General features: G+C 34.2%; 2 protein-coding genes and 1 long non-coding RNA gene across 10 annotated transcripts in view; 2 read left to right on the plus strand and 1 right to left on the minus strand.

Moving 5' to 3' along the window:
* Positions 1-1,808, plus strand: part of Doa (CDC like kinase darkener of apricot) — a 43,890-nt gene extending 42,082 nt beyond the window's left edge. For all 6 annotated transcript variants that reach the window (XM_076775758.1, XM_076775759.1, XM_076775753.1 and 3 more), the window contains one exon: positions 279-1,808. In XM_076775758.1, coding sequence (XP_076631873.1) covers positions 279-491 — 213 coding nt within the window. In that variant the 3' untranslated portion in view covers positions 492-1,808. The remainder of the gene's footprint in view (positions 1-278) is intronic.
* On the minus strand, positions 1,795-16,415 carry Men (NADP-dependent malic enzyme). 3 transcript variants are annotated; one of them, XM_076775763.1, is made up of 8 exons: positions 16,156-16,415; positions 11,909-12,068; positions 4,292-4,450; positions 3,738-4,100; positions 3,288-3,599; positions 2,836-3,204; positions 2,295-2,589; positions 1,795-2,216 (listed from the first exon to the last, which is right to left on the minus strand). In XM_076775763.1, the coding sequence occupies exons 1-8, from the start codon at positions 16,206-16,208 to the stop codon at positions 2,101-2,103; spliced, it is 1,827 nt and encodes a 608-aa protein (XP_076631878.1). In that variant the 5' UTR covers positions 16,209-16,415; the 3' UTR covers positions 1,795-2,100. The 3 variants fall into 3 exon arrangements, with proteins under 3 accessions (XP_076631878.1, XP_076631876.1, XP_076631877.1); XM_076775761.1 differs by lacking the exon at positions 16,156-16,415 and adding an exon at positions 13,401-13,561; XM_076775762.1 differs by lacking the exon at positions 16,156-16,415 and adding an exon at positions 12,569-12,660.
* On the plus strand, positions 12,065-13,453 carry LOC143347001 (uncharacterized). The gene is made up of 3 exons (XR_013080537.1): positions 12,065-12,463; positions 12,571-12,754; positions 13,336-13,453. It is a non-coding gene; the product is annotated as an uncharacterized LOC143347001 (long non-coding RNA).
* Positions 16,416-17,855: the final 1,440 nt, after the last annotated feature.

Here is a 17,855-nt window from a genome sequence, read left to right on the forward strand (position 1 = left end):
GAAAACGCAGCTTTTAGGAGGCAGTCTAGTACTTCGGCCCGAAAACTGATTTCTCTCTCTCTCTCTCTCTCTCTAGATATATATTTTTTTTTTATAAGAAGAAATAACAATTAAAATGAAAATTAATAAACACATAGTTCTCTTATTATAGATTAAAGAAATATTTGTTATGTTTTATGAGTTCAGTTTCGAAGTTTTCTTAAGCTTTACGCATTACTAATTACAACATAGCAAAGAGTGTGTAATAAGTAACGCGTTCGTTCTTTCGTGTTCAACAGCGTTGTATGCTCACGGATGACGAAGAACACCGACAGTTGTTTGATCTCATTCAAAAAATGTTAGAATACGAACCAGCCCAGAGGATAGTACTAAAGGACGCACTTGCACATCCTTTCTTTGACGCGTTACCAGTAAATCAAAGATTACCAGACCTTCGAGCAGCTGGTGACTCTCAACAATCTCATGAGCGATCACACTCTCTCTCTCGATGAAGCTAGGAAAGGGACCGACTTCCGTGCTGGACAGACACTCCACTGTCGACGACGACACTACTGCTCTACGTCACTATCCTTGCATACTTGAGTCTCGCAAGACTATGTTTTGTCTACGAAAACAAGATTCGATGACGTCAGTCGAGGCTTATGAAATAGTATTGAGCTAATAAAAGAAGATGCTCAAAATTTTGTGGGATAGATAATATGATGAAATTCGATGTTAATAATGTCAACTAAAATATCAAATAATCGTATTGTTTACCACAACGTGAAATAAAAGCAGTAGTGCAATTGGTGCTGTGGAACTCGGACTCAATCGAGTATGTTATACGACGAGATCGTTAAGATCTTCGTGTCAAGGTATATCATCGGCATATTCTTATCTCCGTTTACGCACGTCAAAATTTGGTAGATAGCTAAATTATTGACGAGATCCCTTGTTACTGGCGCGAAATGGCCAGTGTGTCTGCTCAGTGTAGCGTAACAGAGTCCCAATTAATGTATACATTTTCTAAATGCTCTTCTGTACATTTTATTCTTTAATTTTATTACGGATGTTACTATGCAACAAAGTTTGGAGGAAAGAATGGTCGCAGTTTATACTCTTGTTTGTTATAGATTGATGACCACGACATGTCTAGTAGTAAGAATCAGATTAGTGATAAGACAGTAAATATATGAGTACGTGTTGAGATAATTAAGATAATTAAAAGGAGAAAGTGAGAGTGAGAAAGAGAGGGAGTGTGTGAGAAAAACTAGGAACGCCAAGTCATCGTCGTAAATATACACTTGTTAATGTTCTCAGAAACCATAAGAGGATACGTGATTATTTTAGGAAACGCAAATGTACTTTGTCGACATTTGGATGGAGCTGAAGTGAATTAGTTTTTGGTTCGGCGTATATCTAAATTTTGTTGTATTGTCTCGTGTTGTTGCAGACAATCATGTGTGTTTTCTGTTTCACCAGCCCTTACAAAATCAGTAGAAGTACGAGGCGACTTTATTTTGTTTCCAATTAATTGTATTGGAATTAACTGTATGCTGCGTGTATCGCGTATCTTTCTAAAAGTCGTATGCTTACGTACATAAATACGTGCGGATCGTGCATCTGCTTTTATTTTGTTTAATAGGGAATGAAATCTTCAAATTACGAAGCTCCTACCACTCATGTACGTCTTGTTTGCTTTTTAACTCTCATAAATACGATACGAAGGAAATTTAAACGATCGTGCTGCTCGTACAAAGAAGAAAATATGCCTGAGCACTGAGAAAATGCTGTTTCGAGTAGCAATAAAACACATTTCTTTCAAATAATCGTTGCACATTTATTATTACAAGCAGTAAATTAAACTTCATCCCAATAATTTAAAGTGAACGGTGATTCATACAATCTGAAATACATTTTTCCTCTGAAGAGAAGATGCTTTCTATACATAAACACACACACACATACATGCTCATACACATCTGCACAGAACATCTTATGCCTGCTCAACAGGCAGCATAAAGGCAAAAAAACATCATTAAATACATGTTTGACACATGTGAGTACCCAACATACTTAAATTTTATCGAAGTTTTTCGTATGTAATGGTAATAGTAAAATTTATACTTCAGGCCAGCAATATACTGGAGGTATTGATGGTTTGTAACTTGTATCGTACAGTTGCGCCTTGATGAACTCCTTGTAGTCTTTAGGCTCTGGGTGAACCGATGCAAGGTCTACGCAAAAAGAAATTTTAATTCGTAAAATAATAATCAACGTGTGTCAATCGGGTAATAAAGATCATATTTTCTTACTATTTTTATACGCGTAATTCATAACCTCACAGGCTATCGTCAACGAACACTTTTGAATATCCTGCAACGGCGGATACAAGTTTCCATGGTCCAAGTCTTCTTGCGAGACCATTTCTGCTAATGTTTTAGCAGAAACGAGGAATGTTTCTTCAGGAATCGTACGCATACCAACGCATATAACACCTAATGCAACTCCTGGGAAAATGTAACTGTTATTTCCTTGGCCAGGATAGTAAGTTTTACCGTTGTACGTTACTGGTGGGAAGGGCGATCCACTGGCAAATATACATTTTCCCTGCGAACAATAAATTGAGCAAGGGAATTTTTAGATTTCCGAGTGTAAGTCATATTCTTTAATCTAGCTTCATTAAAAGTCTGACGACGCAATAATGCGTCGATCATATTATAATTAAATATGATAATAATGATATCCAAATATTATAGTCCCAATCCTATTCTAAACCTTAAAATTAATTTCCTGAAATAATACAACTATTTGCAAGAACTTGGTCTTTGATAATATAGAAAATATTATTTGTACCTTTGTAGCAATATATGCTTCCTCAGCTGTGCACTCTGCTTTGCTAGTTGGATTGCTAAGAGCAAAGATTACTGGCCTATCGTTATTGTTTCCCATTTCTTCCAATATTTCAGTCGTGAATGCACCGCCGACAGCAGCAGCACCAATGAGGACAGTAGGTTTAGCCGTCTTCACCACTTCTAATAAAGAATCTATTGGTTGGTCATTACGAGCGAACTTCATTTTATGCTCTGTCAGTCCACCCGACGGACGATTTTTCACTATCAACCCTCTTGAGTCAACCATCCAGATCTTACTCTTTGCTTCTTCTAAACTGACACCTTCTTTTTGCATCGCCATAACGCATAACCATGCAATACCTAACGAAGCCTAGAAAATATAGCTTGTCTTAATAATACTCGGATTGTATTTTTTAAACAGTTTTGACACCTTTAATTCAAAGAATTACTTACCTCCCCAGCGCCCTGGAAAACAATTCTATTTTCAGAGAGTTTCGTATTTGTGACGCGAAGTGATGCCAATAATCCAGCCACGGCAACAGCAGCAGTTCCTTGGATGTCATCGTTAAAGGTACAGTAATGATCCCGATATTTATTCAACAATCTGAACGCATTAGCATTCCCGAAGTCTTCGAACTGAATTAAAGTATTCTGTCCGTATCGTTTGACAACAGCAGTCATAAATTCGTCCAAAAATTCATCGTACTCTGCGCCGGTGATACGTTTATGTCTGTGACCAATGTACAGAGGATCGTCTAACAAAGTCTGGAACAAAAAATAATGTTTAATCGTTTTTTAAATTATTGTTGAATGTTCATATTTTATTTTCGAGGCATGTTAAGAATATTTTAAACTGCTCATACAAGGAAGTATTACCAATAGTTCAGAATATATTTATCATACCTGAGTATTTGTGCCAACGTCCAAAGTAATAGGCAAGCATTGGTTAGGCTTAATGCTGGCCAAAGCAGTATATAAAGATAATTTTCCAACGGGTATTCCCATTCCATAGGCGCCCAAATCACCCAGTCCAAGTATTCTTTCGCCATCCGTGACTACGATAGCTCGCACATCGTGTTCGGGCCAATTTTTCAAAACGTTGTATACGTGGCCTTTATCGTATATACTTATAAACATACCGCGTGGTCGACGATATATCAAGCCAAACTTCTGGCAAGCTAGACCTACTGTGGGTGTATATACCAGAGGCATCATTTTACCCACATCACCCGCCAGTAAGCGGTAGAAAAGCTTTTCATTTCTATCCTGTAACATGAAATATTTATAGTTTATATTTACTAATACTAATTTATTTTATATTTTTCTAGGTGCAGCGTTCCCACCGTAAGTGAGAAGAAGGACCTTGCTTTAAATGTGAAAACCACACAATGTAAAAAGATATTTCTAGTATAAATGTATTGAATAAAAATATTTAATAATTTGTATATAATACATACAAGTAGGCCTATGAGGTAGATATATTTTGAGAGATCATCAGGGTAACGATCTAAATTCAAGCGGCAGAGTTCTAATTGCTCATCTTGCGTTTTCACAACTGCTGGTAAAAGTCCATGTATACCCAAAGTTTGTCTTTCCTGAATGCTAAATGCCATCCCCTAAAATAAAGAGAACAGACCTTTAAATACGTTTCATTATAATTAATACATTTATTTCAGTGTCGGTAGAGTCATAAATGCAATATGAAGAAATGATTTGCACAACTGTGACTTGTAGTGAATGTGATAAATTGCGTCTGCTGATCCTCTGCGAAGCGAGGCATTCTTTATTGCATATTTAAATTTATTTATAAAAAGTACTTTACATAGAGCACGTATTTATTTTTTATTTGCGCTCTATGTAGGGTGAAATATGCCAAATATATTTGTGATAGTAACCTAAATAATCAAGTTCATATTAGTTACTTATTTGTACAAAATAACTATTTTCTTTTTAATTTTTTAATGCTTGAGGGATGGTGATCATACATCATGACGACGTTCATACGAATTAACGAATGCCCCCAGAGAATAAACTTCCATGACCGACGTGCAATTTATTCAAGGACCAATTTACTTATGAGGAAAATGCTTCGGGCACCTAAAACAATGTAGGGACCTTGATTAAAAGAGAAGAGAACCTTTCGAATGCCTATCAATATCCTTAATAAATCATTTTGCTTGATCTAGTCACCAGAAAGTCTGTCTACTAATTATAATTAGTATAAAGGTATAAAATAACGAATGAATTAAAAATAATACATATATCTAATTGAATGTACATTTCATATATTTTTCAAAGTTCAATACTTTAATATATGGAGATAATGCCACTCGATCAATCTCCGATTTCTTTTATCTTGTTTTTTTACATTCGACACGATAATATATCAGATTAAGATTTTTTTAAACGTTCAATGCAAAATCCACCTCCTTAACTGACAAATGTATACGTATGTATATGGTTCTTATTATTTTGCAGTATTATGTTGTGTGAATTTAACAGATGTACTTCTATTGATCTGCTAATGATATTCAGATTATATAGTCGCCATTTTATCGCTTTCGTAACAAAGACAGTATGTATTTTTGTTCTGCTTACGTCGTTATAGAGAGATTATGTATATAATTTCCATTTAATAAAACTCAAAGTTTATTAGTTGAAATAGATAGAATTTTAATGAAAATAAGTTGAATTATGTATTCAATTTATATTGAAATACATAGTCTCTAAGATTATGTAGCTATGACGCTAATATATAAAAAACATTGCTCGTTTATAATTTATATATTGGTCAGGTACGATTGTTAAAACCTTGATTTGAAAGTTAAAATTTCTTATTAACGTAATAGAGCAGTACTGACGTAAACATGACTCGAATAAATGAAAAGAATTAATTTTTATGAAACTACGATGAAGTTATTGATTTGCTAAGGCAGAGACGTTTTAGCATTACAATCAGGATATATCTGTTGTACGTTAAAATTGAGCTTCTCAACAAATAATTTAACATCTATTTAAATAAAAAAAATTCTGTGAATCTTGAAAACTTTAATTCAATCATCATTAGATATCCTGATAGTACGGTTGGTGAAGGTGTACATTTTTGATAATTTTTTTTAAATAAAATACAGTATTATATTTTAAAATAAAGAACATATATTTTGGAGTATAAAACATACACATACAATGAAATAAAATAACATTAACATCCTTCATTTGAATCTGTACTTTTTTTAGGTCCAATGCAGATGGAACGACATTTTGCTGCAGAATTGTACATTTGTCTTCGTTGGTCTTAATTGAAAAACAGTGCAGCCTTAATCGAAAGAACCTCAACAATCCACTGATACTATTTTCATAAAGGTAAAATGAAAATTACCGATTGTGAAATTTTCTTTACTGCATAAGTATTTTTTCTCTCGTTGCAGCCCTTTCTAATACCAGATTTCGACGTACTGTGTGCCATCTCGCTTACTCTCATCACATCTACTCTTTCCTTGTCAGCTGAGATTAGGTTTCGTTAAGCTCGCGACACCGAGTGATGGGTATGGATCATTTAAATTTAATCGTACAAATTTTGTTAAATTAAATCGTGGACTATTGCAATTCATGATTATTTAAACAGTCGAAATCCTACAGTTCAGTCTAGACTATCCATCGAAGAACGCAATACGAAAGTAATTAGTTTAAAATGATTTGCAGTTGAAGATCTACAATGAATGCATTGTCTCTGCCAACTGTGGCCATTCTTCATTTGCAGAATAAACAAGTCGTTAACGCGTATCAATCCAGACACGATAACTCCTCTGCTCGAACAAAACAGACGATTCATATGCCATAGAATGCAATGAAACAATTATTCGAGCAGCGTCGATTATTGTGTGAACTGTATCGATTCATGGTCAACGAACCGTACTTCGATAGAATGAAAAGAATTTAACCATTATGCATTCAAATTGCAACAGAATGTGCATTTATTAATTAAATTGTCCAATATCATATTTTCAAATTGTCTGCATCGTTTCCTATTGCAATGGAAGTTTTCCTGTTTTCGTTGGCGGCTATGAATTACTCGATCATGATCGCACTCATGATCGATTATCTTAGAAATTTTGAAAGTAAGAATTAGGAAAGTGATAACAGTTGATTAGATTAAATATAAGTAGATTATATCTTTTGAGTACTATGGACATCTTATAAAAACATAAAAAATTGTAAGGCTTTTTGTGTATTACTTCAGTATGCCTCCAGCTAGATTTGAACCGCCATTATACATATCTAACATAACTTCAAATCCATTTATGATTTCTGTTCTAGTCGACTATTTACGTTTCTGATTCTGCAAAGTTAACGAGAAATCAACGATGCAGAAACGGTACGTACGAAACAAAATTAACTATAATTCGAAGTACGTGAATGTATTATAGTTGCGTCATTCCGCAAGAAGACTTTGCGCCTGGTATTTTGCAACATGTAAATCTCTTTAACGACGATTTACATGCGGTCAGTACTTTCGTCTGACCTCTAAGACATTAATATGATTTAAGCACAGCGTTATTTAGAAAGCAATAAAAGTATTTAAAGCGTTTAGCATAGTTCAAATTCATAGAGGTGATTGAAAATTAGGTAACTTGAATGCAACTAAACTGTCCAAACATTTCAGTGAATTAAATTTTTTTATTTATACTATGTGAACGAGGTCGTATGACAGTTTAATAATAATTTTCTGTAATAAAGCTTCCTTTTCAGTAGCCGCTCTTTTTACAAACGACTCCATTGGGCAACGTGTTCCTTTATAATTGAATTTAACTACGTGAAAGGGTCAAAGCACTCAGCGAAAGTAGTATTTTTCCATCGGGGTCGTTGACAATGCTTCAAACGTTGGGGCTAGACCAATCGTCGTCGACAGCAATTGACTTTTATAAACTATAATAGGGACAAGGCTAGACAAGTTTTTCGGGCCCTCTCTGTTTTCGAACGCTTAACGGTTTTCTAACTCGAAATTTGTCGGCCATGTTTCATCGAAGACAAAGTCAATGGAATTTTACCGTTATTGATATTTCTTCACGCAATAAGCCTTATCAAAAATTGCTAAAAATTAAACATTTCAATTTCTCATTTTGTAGACGGATGAATCTTATTGGAATAAATATGAATAACACTTCGATATTAATAATATTTCTTTGCACGAGAATAATTTAAATTCCTCATTTTATAGACTGTTGAATATTGTCGGAACAAATATTAATTATACTTGCCTCTTATTAATATTTATTTGCGTAATAACCTTTAAAGAAATTTAAAAATTATAAATTAAAATTGCTCACATTACGAGCAGTTGAATATTGCCGGAACAAATATTAATAACACATGGTTATTATTATATTTTTTTGTTACTATTAGCATGGAAAGTGGTTTTCGTCGATTGCGTGAGTTGGTTAATGGAGGATGATGCGTTATCTTATCACGTAATAACAAATATTATTGAGTTGCTTTATACGAAATATTTCTTTACACACATCGTACCGGCTACGGACAAATAAAGTTTCATAGTAAATACAATGTGTCCTGATATTGATAATAACTGATCTGAAATCAACCACAATAATAATTTAATAAAGAATACTAAGAAATAAATCATAAATATATTTTACAACATGCAAAAGAAGATTCAGAAATGTGCTTTAATTAAATCAGTTTTATTTATTTCAAGCAAAAGATTGGATCCCTAAAGTGGTTAAAATCTCAGTACAATTGTACCCCTATACTTGTACGCGAACCTCATTTGTTGCATTGTGTTCACACGTGGAAGGGATGGACAGTTAGCAACAAGTGAAATTATCAATGGAAGTCTTCTGTATGAGACAAAAGTGGTTTGTTGATAAGAGACGCGATTACGTGAGAGGTCAAGTACAAGTCACAGATAGTGGGACTATATTTCATACGTAAAACGCCTCCTTAATAGATTAGTTACCTTGATAATTGAACAACTTTTAAATCTTTTTGTCTTGCAATTATCGAAGTTTTACTGTGACAGTACACAGAGATCAATGAGAAATTGTCCTTCGGAGAGGCCCAAAAAATGCTCTTAACATTTGAGAAGAGAGATTAACCGTTAATTATCAATGTTATTCGACTAATGTCGCGACGTGAAGCAGATAACCGCAATGCTTCCGCGGTTAAAGAACAAGTAGACACATCAGAAGACGGTTCAAAGGCAAACGTGGTCTGTTTATGATGTAATCGCGTAGCCTCCGTCCTTGAAACTTATCTCCCGTCGAATTGAATTACCATGCACGCGCTACTGTCAGGTCGATCTAATCTCGAGACTTTTCCAAACCCTCGAAGACAGAGTTGGGCAAAGTGTAATCAGAAAAATAATCAATGATTATAAACCTATGCTAGTAAATACTATGTGAAACGTTCTAAACCTTCCTTACCCACCTCTGCTACTTCTAAAATCCTGCACGGTCATTATTCTTCAAAACGAAATACCAAAGCACTTCCGTCGATACTTTTTAACCCCTTGCCTTATGGTTTAATTTCAGATCCTGTGCGCCATGGTCAGCCACTGAATCTATCAAGCGTCAGATCGAACGACCCGCCATTTTAAATTTGCTACAGGACAACGAACCGTAAGAAGAAAAATTCAAAAATTCATTCCGTTGAAAAGATATCAAATATCGAGCAGCGATACGCAACGAAGTTGGTTTTACTACGGTCGGGTATCGTGCTCATGGTGCAACGACGAGTGAAATAAAAAAGAAGAGTGGGTTTGAAAATGTAGCAAGAATACCCTTCCATCCAAAGCGAGCAGAGGCTCGGGGATACGTTGCGTTCTGTGGAAATCCGGTACAAGGTCCCACCAGTCCGTGTCCATCATTCCTTTCAACTCCTGATCCTGTGCCTCATGTCAAACAATCGTCCTTGGAAACGGTTGTCAGGGTTTTCGACTTCCAGCAACGCAACCCTTCGCTTGCCACGATCAATACGTAGCCCTAGGAGTTCTTGAGCGCAAAGTAAGCCGCGGCCTACTGCGAGAGAATCGCGAGTGCATTGCACCGTAACGTTGCGTATCGCTCGTGATCTGACTGAGTCCTTGGGAACGCGAAAGAAAGAGAGAGAGAAATGCTTTGGTTTATTTTCGTCGGCTCTTTCACGAACCTTGGGTTCGTGGATGCGATAGCATAGGTTAGTCGCGCCGACGTAAGATATTGTGCAACAGGAAGTGAAGCTGGAGAACAACATTGTTACGCCGTTGCATACTTCCGACAGGATAATATTTATGCAGGTTGTATGTATCTAGTAGCTGAGAGTAGCTATAACTATAGCCCAAACAATGATGATCCGGGACAGTTGCAAGTGCACTATTTTTATTTTAAATAGAATTTGCTGATTTTTTTTTTATACAATTTCCTGAGTCATTCTGTGCATAAAAGGTACAATGTAAGATCGCAGATAACTCAATACTTCAAGACATAAATATTGATATTAATCGTTTAACATATTAACGTAAAAGTGGCAAAGCGATGTTTCTCATTCTCTTATTTATTTTTTTAGTTCTTCCTTGAGAGCTCGCAGACCCTCAATTTGAGAAACCCTGTTCAACTGGAGTATTATTCCAGATAGCTCTCGAGAGGAAAACTTTCCATCATATGTACACGGTACGTCATCCAATTATGTGATTCTATCTTCTGCTAGGTTAAAGATAGAAGTAAATTGTTTTAAAAAACAGTTGAATGATGTAACAAGGTCTATCTTCCTGTAACTTTACTTTTTTCATAAGTATAATAACGGACTGTCAAAAGAATAACGCTCATCGATGGAATTTATATGCTTTTTGTCCCTGATATCATAAATAAAGTAGTAATATAACATTTGAAAAATAGTGGAATGTTCGAACACCTTGAGTAAGCATAAACGTATGCGTTGGGGCGAGTGAGTCATGAAAAACTCCACTTAAACACTGATATTGCATAAAATTGTCTATACTGTCCGTCATTAACGACGCTCGTATATGGTAGAAAAATTTTTTAGAAGCGATGAATAAACGCTGTGCAATATTGTGTGACTATTTTTACGATCTGTCAGTGTCGTACTTGTTAAGAATAATGGAATGTTTGATTCATAGAAACTACAAAGGAATGTTAGAAATTATCCAAAGGATATTCGTTAATTCCGAAATTCCGGAAAAATTCCTAGCTATCTTTACAGATGACAAATATTTAATTTTAATAAAGGATTGACAAAAATAAGTAGATGAATTAAAAAAAAAAAAAAATCATTCAGTTTGCCGTGACTTTCAGTAAAAGTGACGACTCAATAGCAGGTAATGCGTTTCAATTGATAGTCAGGCGATCGATTTTGCATAAACCTTTCAAAAGTGTGAGAGACATAACGATACTCGAGTGTATACGTAAGACGAATCAATTGTCTACGTGTTTCATCATCGAGGTGTCATGCCACCAGTTTTTATTCCGTAAATTTATGTTCCGTGAAAGTGAATTTCTCGGAAACGCGGTAACTACGTGACCGATTGAACATAACGCAATGAATATCCTGTTTTAAAATATTTCTCTTACGTTTTCAGCGCATATCAGCGAACATGTTTTTTTAATACATTCGCGATCTCAAGTAATTTTAAATATTACTTTCCCTTCACGTTTTTTTATTCTATATTAAATTCATCCAAACATATTTAGGCAAAGCATCTGTTTTAATCTATTAATTCTCCAAATCGTCGTTTACATCTGATTCGTAAAATGCAAATAATTTATTCGCCAGGTATTTTTATCAATTTCAATAGAAGCATCAGGTTCGATATTCATGAACGGCCCATGGAAACAGTGACAGTAAACACAATAATGATTAATAAATAAGTAGCAGCTATAATATTTCTCGTGTATATCGTTCAAGCATTGTTATGCACTAATATACAGGTAACGATTTTCGAAAACGCGAGATTTACCGAGCACGAAGCACGACAATATTAAGCCACGAACTGTCAGAAAATTTCCCGATGTCACGAACAATGGTAATTATACTTCACATTGAAACACGTAACGTGGGCGTACCTTATTTAACTGTGGATTCTTTAGATGGTCGAGACCACGTAACATGCCGGCACACAAAGCATCTCCATTTCCCCGGCTACCCAGCTGATCCCTCTCGAGACTCGACATGCTCGAAGATTCGTCGTCGCAGACTGACTGACTACTGCTTCGGATTTGGATCCTGAAACGAACAGCAAACTTTTAAGGCTGATGAGACGTAACGTCGGTACGGTAGGACGCACTAATGTCGAGCAAAGGTGAGGTTAGGCGTGGGGTTAAGTTTCGGTAACGTATCAATTATATACGACGCACTATCGCTCTGTTACCTTTTTTCATTTTCTACGAGATTGGGAACGCAATTTCATTTACATTTAAAGAGTAATCTTTGCAGCCAATGAAAGATAATTCTTTGATAAAACAATTTAATGGAGAGACGAATACTCGATCGATTTGAGGCACTGATGACTAGAACTTCGAAGTTATTATGATTCCTTAAAGTACTTAGAGTGAACGAGTTCTAATATTTGTAAAGTTCTAAACAGTGTTACTGTTATTGGGAATGTTATAAAATAACAAGTAGGTCACTGAAACATTAATATTTGCATTTTTTATACTGTGCCAAGTATAAAGGAAAGCTAACCTATCAGACTACGTGTTAATACTCAGTAGTTAAAAACTTACAGCCTATACGTAGATGAAAATGTTAACTTTCGTTGGAATTTGCACGAAAACGATAGCGACGAAAGCGGAGGGTACATAGCGAACTTATTACGTTACTAAACATATAACAGCGCAGTCGCATGTGCTCGCCCATTAAAGTGGGGATTATTCTATTTTATAGTTTGACCATGAATAATGTCGTACGTAGTGAGTAAAATAATTTTTTACACAATTGCTTTTATTAATCTATATCCAGTAATTACCATAGGTCGATTAAAAAGACATGAACGATATTTTATATTCTACTGAATTTAAAGTAATGCAATAAAGAATTCATTACTGATGTTAACAATACCATTCAGATAATTACGTTCTTTTTAACTGAAAGTAACGACATGAATATTTATAAAGGATCAGAATCTTAATGAATTCGTTCGACTTATTTTTATAGCACAATAGTTTACTACTATTGCGTGATGGTTTTGTATACTATGGATCATGAATGCGCGATCTTTCACAATTGTCTCAGAATTATAAAAAGTAGACTTCTTAACTTATAATTTCATTGTTTTGTTCCTAAGATATTATTATTGTTTATTTTCTGAAGATGACGTAAAACTCAAAGGTCGAATTATTTTTTTTTTTTATCAAAACCGATTATCATTCTTTATTTATTATATCGACGAATTTAATGTTCTTCATAAAAATTACGGTTTTAATGATTGAATATAAAACTGACGTAGTTTTTATCTATCGTCGTGAACGTTTTCTTGTTTACGGTATTGCAGGAAATATTGGTAGCACAATATTAAGAGTCAATTATAATTTGATAACACAAAATCTATTACTTTACCTGTCATGACACGGATCGTGCTGCCATGTGCCAGACTTAAGGTCATTAGCAACATAACGTAAACGGTTCGACCGACGGAGAAAGCTAGTAAAATGACACTCTAGCCGTTTTAGAAAACGCTTCGAAGTCATATTCGCGATTTCCGTAAACGACCACTCTTATTCGATGACATCTCTCGATAAACTGTTGTATCAATAACTATGATGGGGGTTAAGCTACTCTCGGATGACTGTGTCACGTCATGGCGATAAGTATAGCCAGCATAGTAAGTAACCAGCGCACATGTTCACGTGACATCAAGCGTACAAAGTCAAAATAACTAAAATCACGCTGCATATAACATTTAGATAAATTTCTGTACAGGGTGTTCGGCCATCCCTGGGAAAAATTTTAATGAGGGATTCTAGAGGCCGAAATAAGACGAAAATCAAGAATACCAATTTGTTGATGAAGACTTCGTTAAACAGTTATTAACGTTTAAAGTTCAGCCCGTACTGAATTTTTTTTCTCGAAAATGCGCAAGATTTCGGGGGTATGTCTATTCAACAAAAATGATTGTAATTGACCCCCGTAACAGAAAATAATTTTTCCAAAAGAATTTGAAATTTTTTTTTTCCGTCGAAAAATTTCACACCTTCTCGAATTTTTTTCTAGAAAGTGGGTAGGATTTCGGGGGTATGTCTATTCACCAAAAATGATTGTAATTGACCCCCGTAACCGAAAATAATTTTTCCAAAAGAATTTGAAATTTTTGTTTTTCGTTTAGGCACCTAATTAGATTTTTGGTAAGGAATTTTTTTTCTTGAAAGTGCGTAGGAATTCGAGGGTATGTGTAATGACCAAAAATGATTGTAATTGACCCCCGCAACCGAAAATAATTTTCTAAGAATGATTTGAAAATTTTTTTTTTCATCGAAAAATTTCAGCACCTACCCGATTTTTTTGCTCGAAAGTGGATAGGATTTCGAAGGTATGTGTAATGACCAAAAATGATTGTAATTGACCCATGCAACTGAAAATAATTTTTCCAGAACGATTTGAAATTTTTGAATTTAATTGTTAATAACTTTTTAACGAAGCCTCCATCAACAAATTGGTATTCTTGATTTTCGTCTTATTTTGGCCTCTAGAATCCCCTATTAAAATTTTTCCCAGGGGTGGCCGAACACCCTGTATATTCGAGTAAGCCTTTACTGGCAATGTGAAATGAGAAATATTCTGTTTTCCATTACGTTTGTGTTATACAATCCTTAATTTTACTATTGTCAAAACATATTGGCTATTGTTTCACTTGTCAAATATAGAAAGCTTTGGAGTATATTGCAAGTAAATAAACAGTTCAGGATGTAAACAATCATAATTAGATAAATATTTATATAGCGGTATGTAATTATAATATACATTTGTATATTCAGTCTACGATGCAAAATTTAAAGTTGTCAAGTAATAACAATCTGCAGGCACAAGAATATCTCATGATACTTGATATGAGTCATCCGTTTAATACATTATATCGCCCAACGAAGATATAACGCCAATACAATCAAATCGTTACTTCATAAACGTCTAGAAAATTATTGATATTGTTTGGTTAACGTTAAAGAAACCTTTGTTTTTTCAAAAGTTATATAATTGTTCGCGGGAAGGGTTGAAAAGCATATGACGCGTTAAGAATCACTGAATGATGACACTTCCTCCTATGCTTACTTTTATTTTTTAGAGTTGAATTGAAATTTTTTAATAATTTAGTTATTTTATTTACAAAAATGTAAACAGATCAGCATTTGCCCATTTTTACTTCCTTGGTTTATTACAAACATTGGCCCCGATTGTTTGTACGTTTTAATGTACGGAAATCAAACGAGTCGCCTGATAAACGTAAAAAAGGCACAAATCAAATTAAAATCATGCGTGGCCAGCGATTATGTACATTTTAATTTGTTCTGTGAGTTATGTTTCGATAAATCATTGATAGAAATTAATATTTTCAAGACGGTATCATGTTATCTTTCACTTAATTATTCAGACATCCAACGCAGTTAATAACTTTTAATTGCGTCAAAAAACAGGAATTAAATATATGTCGGGTTATCAATCGTTTTGACGATATTTTTTTAACCTCTGACATCTAATTTTCTTCTTCGAAACAAATGTTTACAAATATTGATTCGAAAGTAAAAAACATAATCCAAGTTTAGTAGCCTGACAATTTGGTCATTTGTACAGTCATTTAGTATCTTTAAAGTAATATTCTTCATAAATCATTTCATTAAAGTAGACCTTGACTGTGAACCTGACGGATCCGATAACAATGTGCTCAATTGGGCCCCACAACTCCTAAAACCCGTTTTGGATTTCTTTTTTATTTTTAATGATCGTAGACATAAAAAAAAAAAAACAAAACTTCACGAAGATATTTACTCTAAAAATGAATTCAGTTGCGAATAAAATGAACTATGTCGCGTAGATTGCACGGAATAACGTATTATACATTAGCTTATCAATTTTGTTCGTGACTATCAGATTACATTCTATGGCCATTAAAGTACTGCGACGTCATATAAAAAAATTATAGATTCAGCAATATTATTCATCAAACTGCTAGTATTTTCGATCATTTTTAGAACGATGACGGTAGACCGTAGATCATTACGTTTGAAACGAAGTTCTGTTTCAATTTTACCAAAACGAGGTTTTGAAATGCGCAATATTTTTTAGTACAAACGCAATGCAATTTAAAAATTTCGTGACTTACGCTTTGTGGGCTCGTTGTGCGTTCCGAGTATCCTTTGATTGCGGGCTACCCATTGAAAACTAAAATTATATTAAATCTACAATTCAACGATACGATTCAATAAAAATAACTGTTCATAATTTCGTCGTAGGTTGAAGTTCGATCTGGCGATTAAGTACACCGTGTTATTTTCGCGTGAAAAAAAAAAACAAGAACGTTTTCTATTGGAACTGCCGTCGTTCAGTGAAATCGATCCTTCCGATCACGACTAGATTGCAAACGTAACTGACGATGTCAGTCTGACGTGCGTACGATAAAGAACGTGAATGCCTGCTGCCCATTTTTTTGCAACCTCGACGTAGTAGAAATCGGCCTTATGATCGAAGTTTTTGGGGCAGAAAGGCGATTGCAGTCTCAAGGAAAACTAATAGAATTGCGCAATAGTCCAGTCTGCACTATAAAAACCTGACTTTCCGAATCAATACTATATATTATTGCTAGTTATTATACTGTACATTCCTTTCAGTTCTAAATTGAACACTTAACTGAAAAAGTACGAAGCGATATTCAAATGAAATAATAGTTCTCCTAAAAGTATACGTTACGTGACAGTGTTTCAATTGAAAGGGTAATTTTCACTCGCTTTCTTTTTGCTAAAAATGCCTAGTCATTCCTTTTCATACGAATATTACGCCGGTAGAAACGTTTGCTTAAATGAATAAACACAAAGACTGTTTACGTGTGTGGTTTTTTCGATAACGTGCGAGATTATCTTGAGAAAAATTAAGCAATCGATTAATTAAATTCGTTACTCGAATTCGAATACGTAAAACTGAATGTATAACAGTAATTAACAGTGAAGAAAAAATTGTTACATATACTTGAAAAGTGATAAATTAGAAAAAGGATTAACACTACGTATAAAGAGATTCAAGTAGTTCGTAAATGTTGTATAAATATACCAAACATAATTTTCAAGGATCGAAACGGTTTTTCAATGATACATATTTGTGTTATGTTATCTGTAGCGTTATCAGTCGCGGTACCGAATTTCTAGATCACGCAATTAAGATTAAAAAAATAGAAAAAAGAAATCAATCCATGATAATGGCTATGCTTAACATCACGCGATATAGATGTAGTTTTACCGCGATATTAAAGTGGTTACTATTTATACTATCAGTTGATACGAAGTATCTAAAATGAACATTCTATCGACCGTGTATGTATATAACTTTTATACATAAATTTTAATGTTAGGTAATAAACATTAACTAGGTTAGATAAATATACATGAATTACATTTTAAGACTTATTTTATCATAAGGTGGCACCATATTTACGATACCAACCGAAATATTATAAAAAATTTGTCTTTTTTTGAATCTTTATTTTAGAGACCTTTATATTTCCTAGTAGAGGTATTCCATTCTTAATGTCATTTAAAGCCTGATCATAGTTAGTGTAAGTAATTAACAGCATTAATGAAATAATAATTCTATAAAGCATGGGAAATTGAATGACAACACTCGAATAGGCGAATGAAGGAACCCTAAGAAACTGGAAACAGTTTCGTTTATACCAGACCCAAAAAATTTAAATATCAAACTCAGATAATAACCTGCTGTGAGATATTTTGATGACAAATTTCACGGTTCATTAAACTGTAACCAACGCAATATCGCCAGCGATCAAGTAAAATTTTCCAAATTTTTACCTTC

Source organism: Colletes latitarsis, chromosome 10 (genome assembly GCF_051014445.1).
Source record: "Colletes latitarsis isolate SP2378_abdomen chromosome 10, iyColLati1, whole genome shotgun sequence".
Taxonomy (NCBI): domain Eukaryota; kingdom Metazoa; phylum Arthropoda; class Insecta; order Hymenoptera; family Colletidae; genus Colletes; species Colletes latitarsis.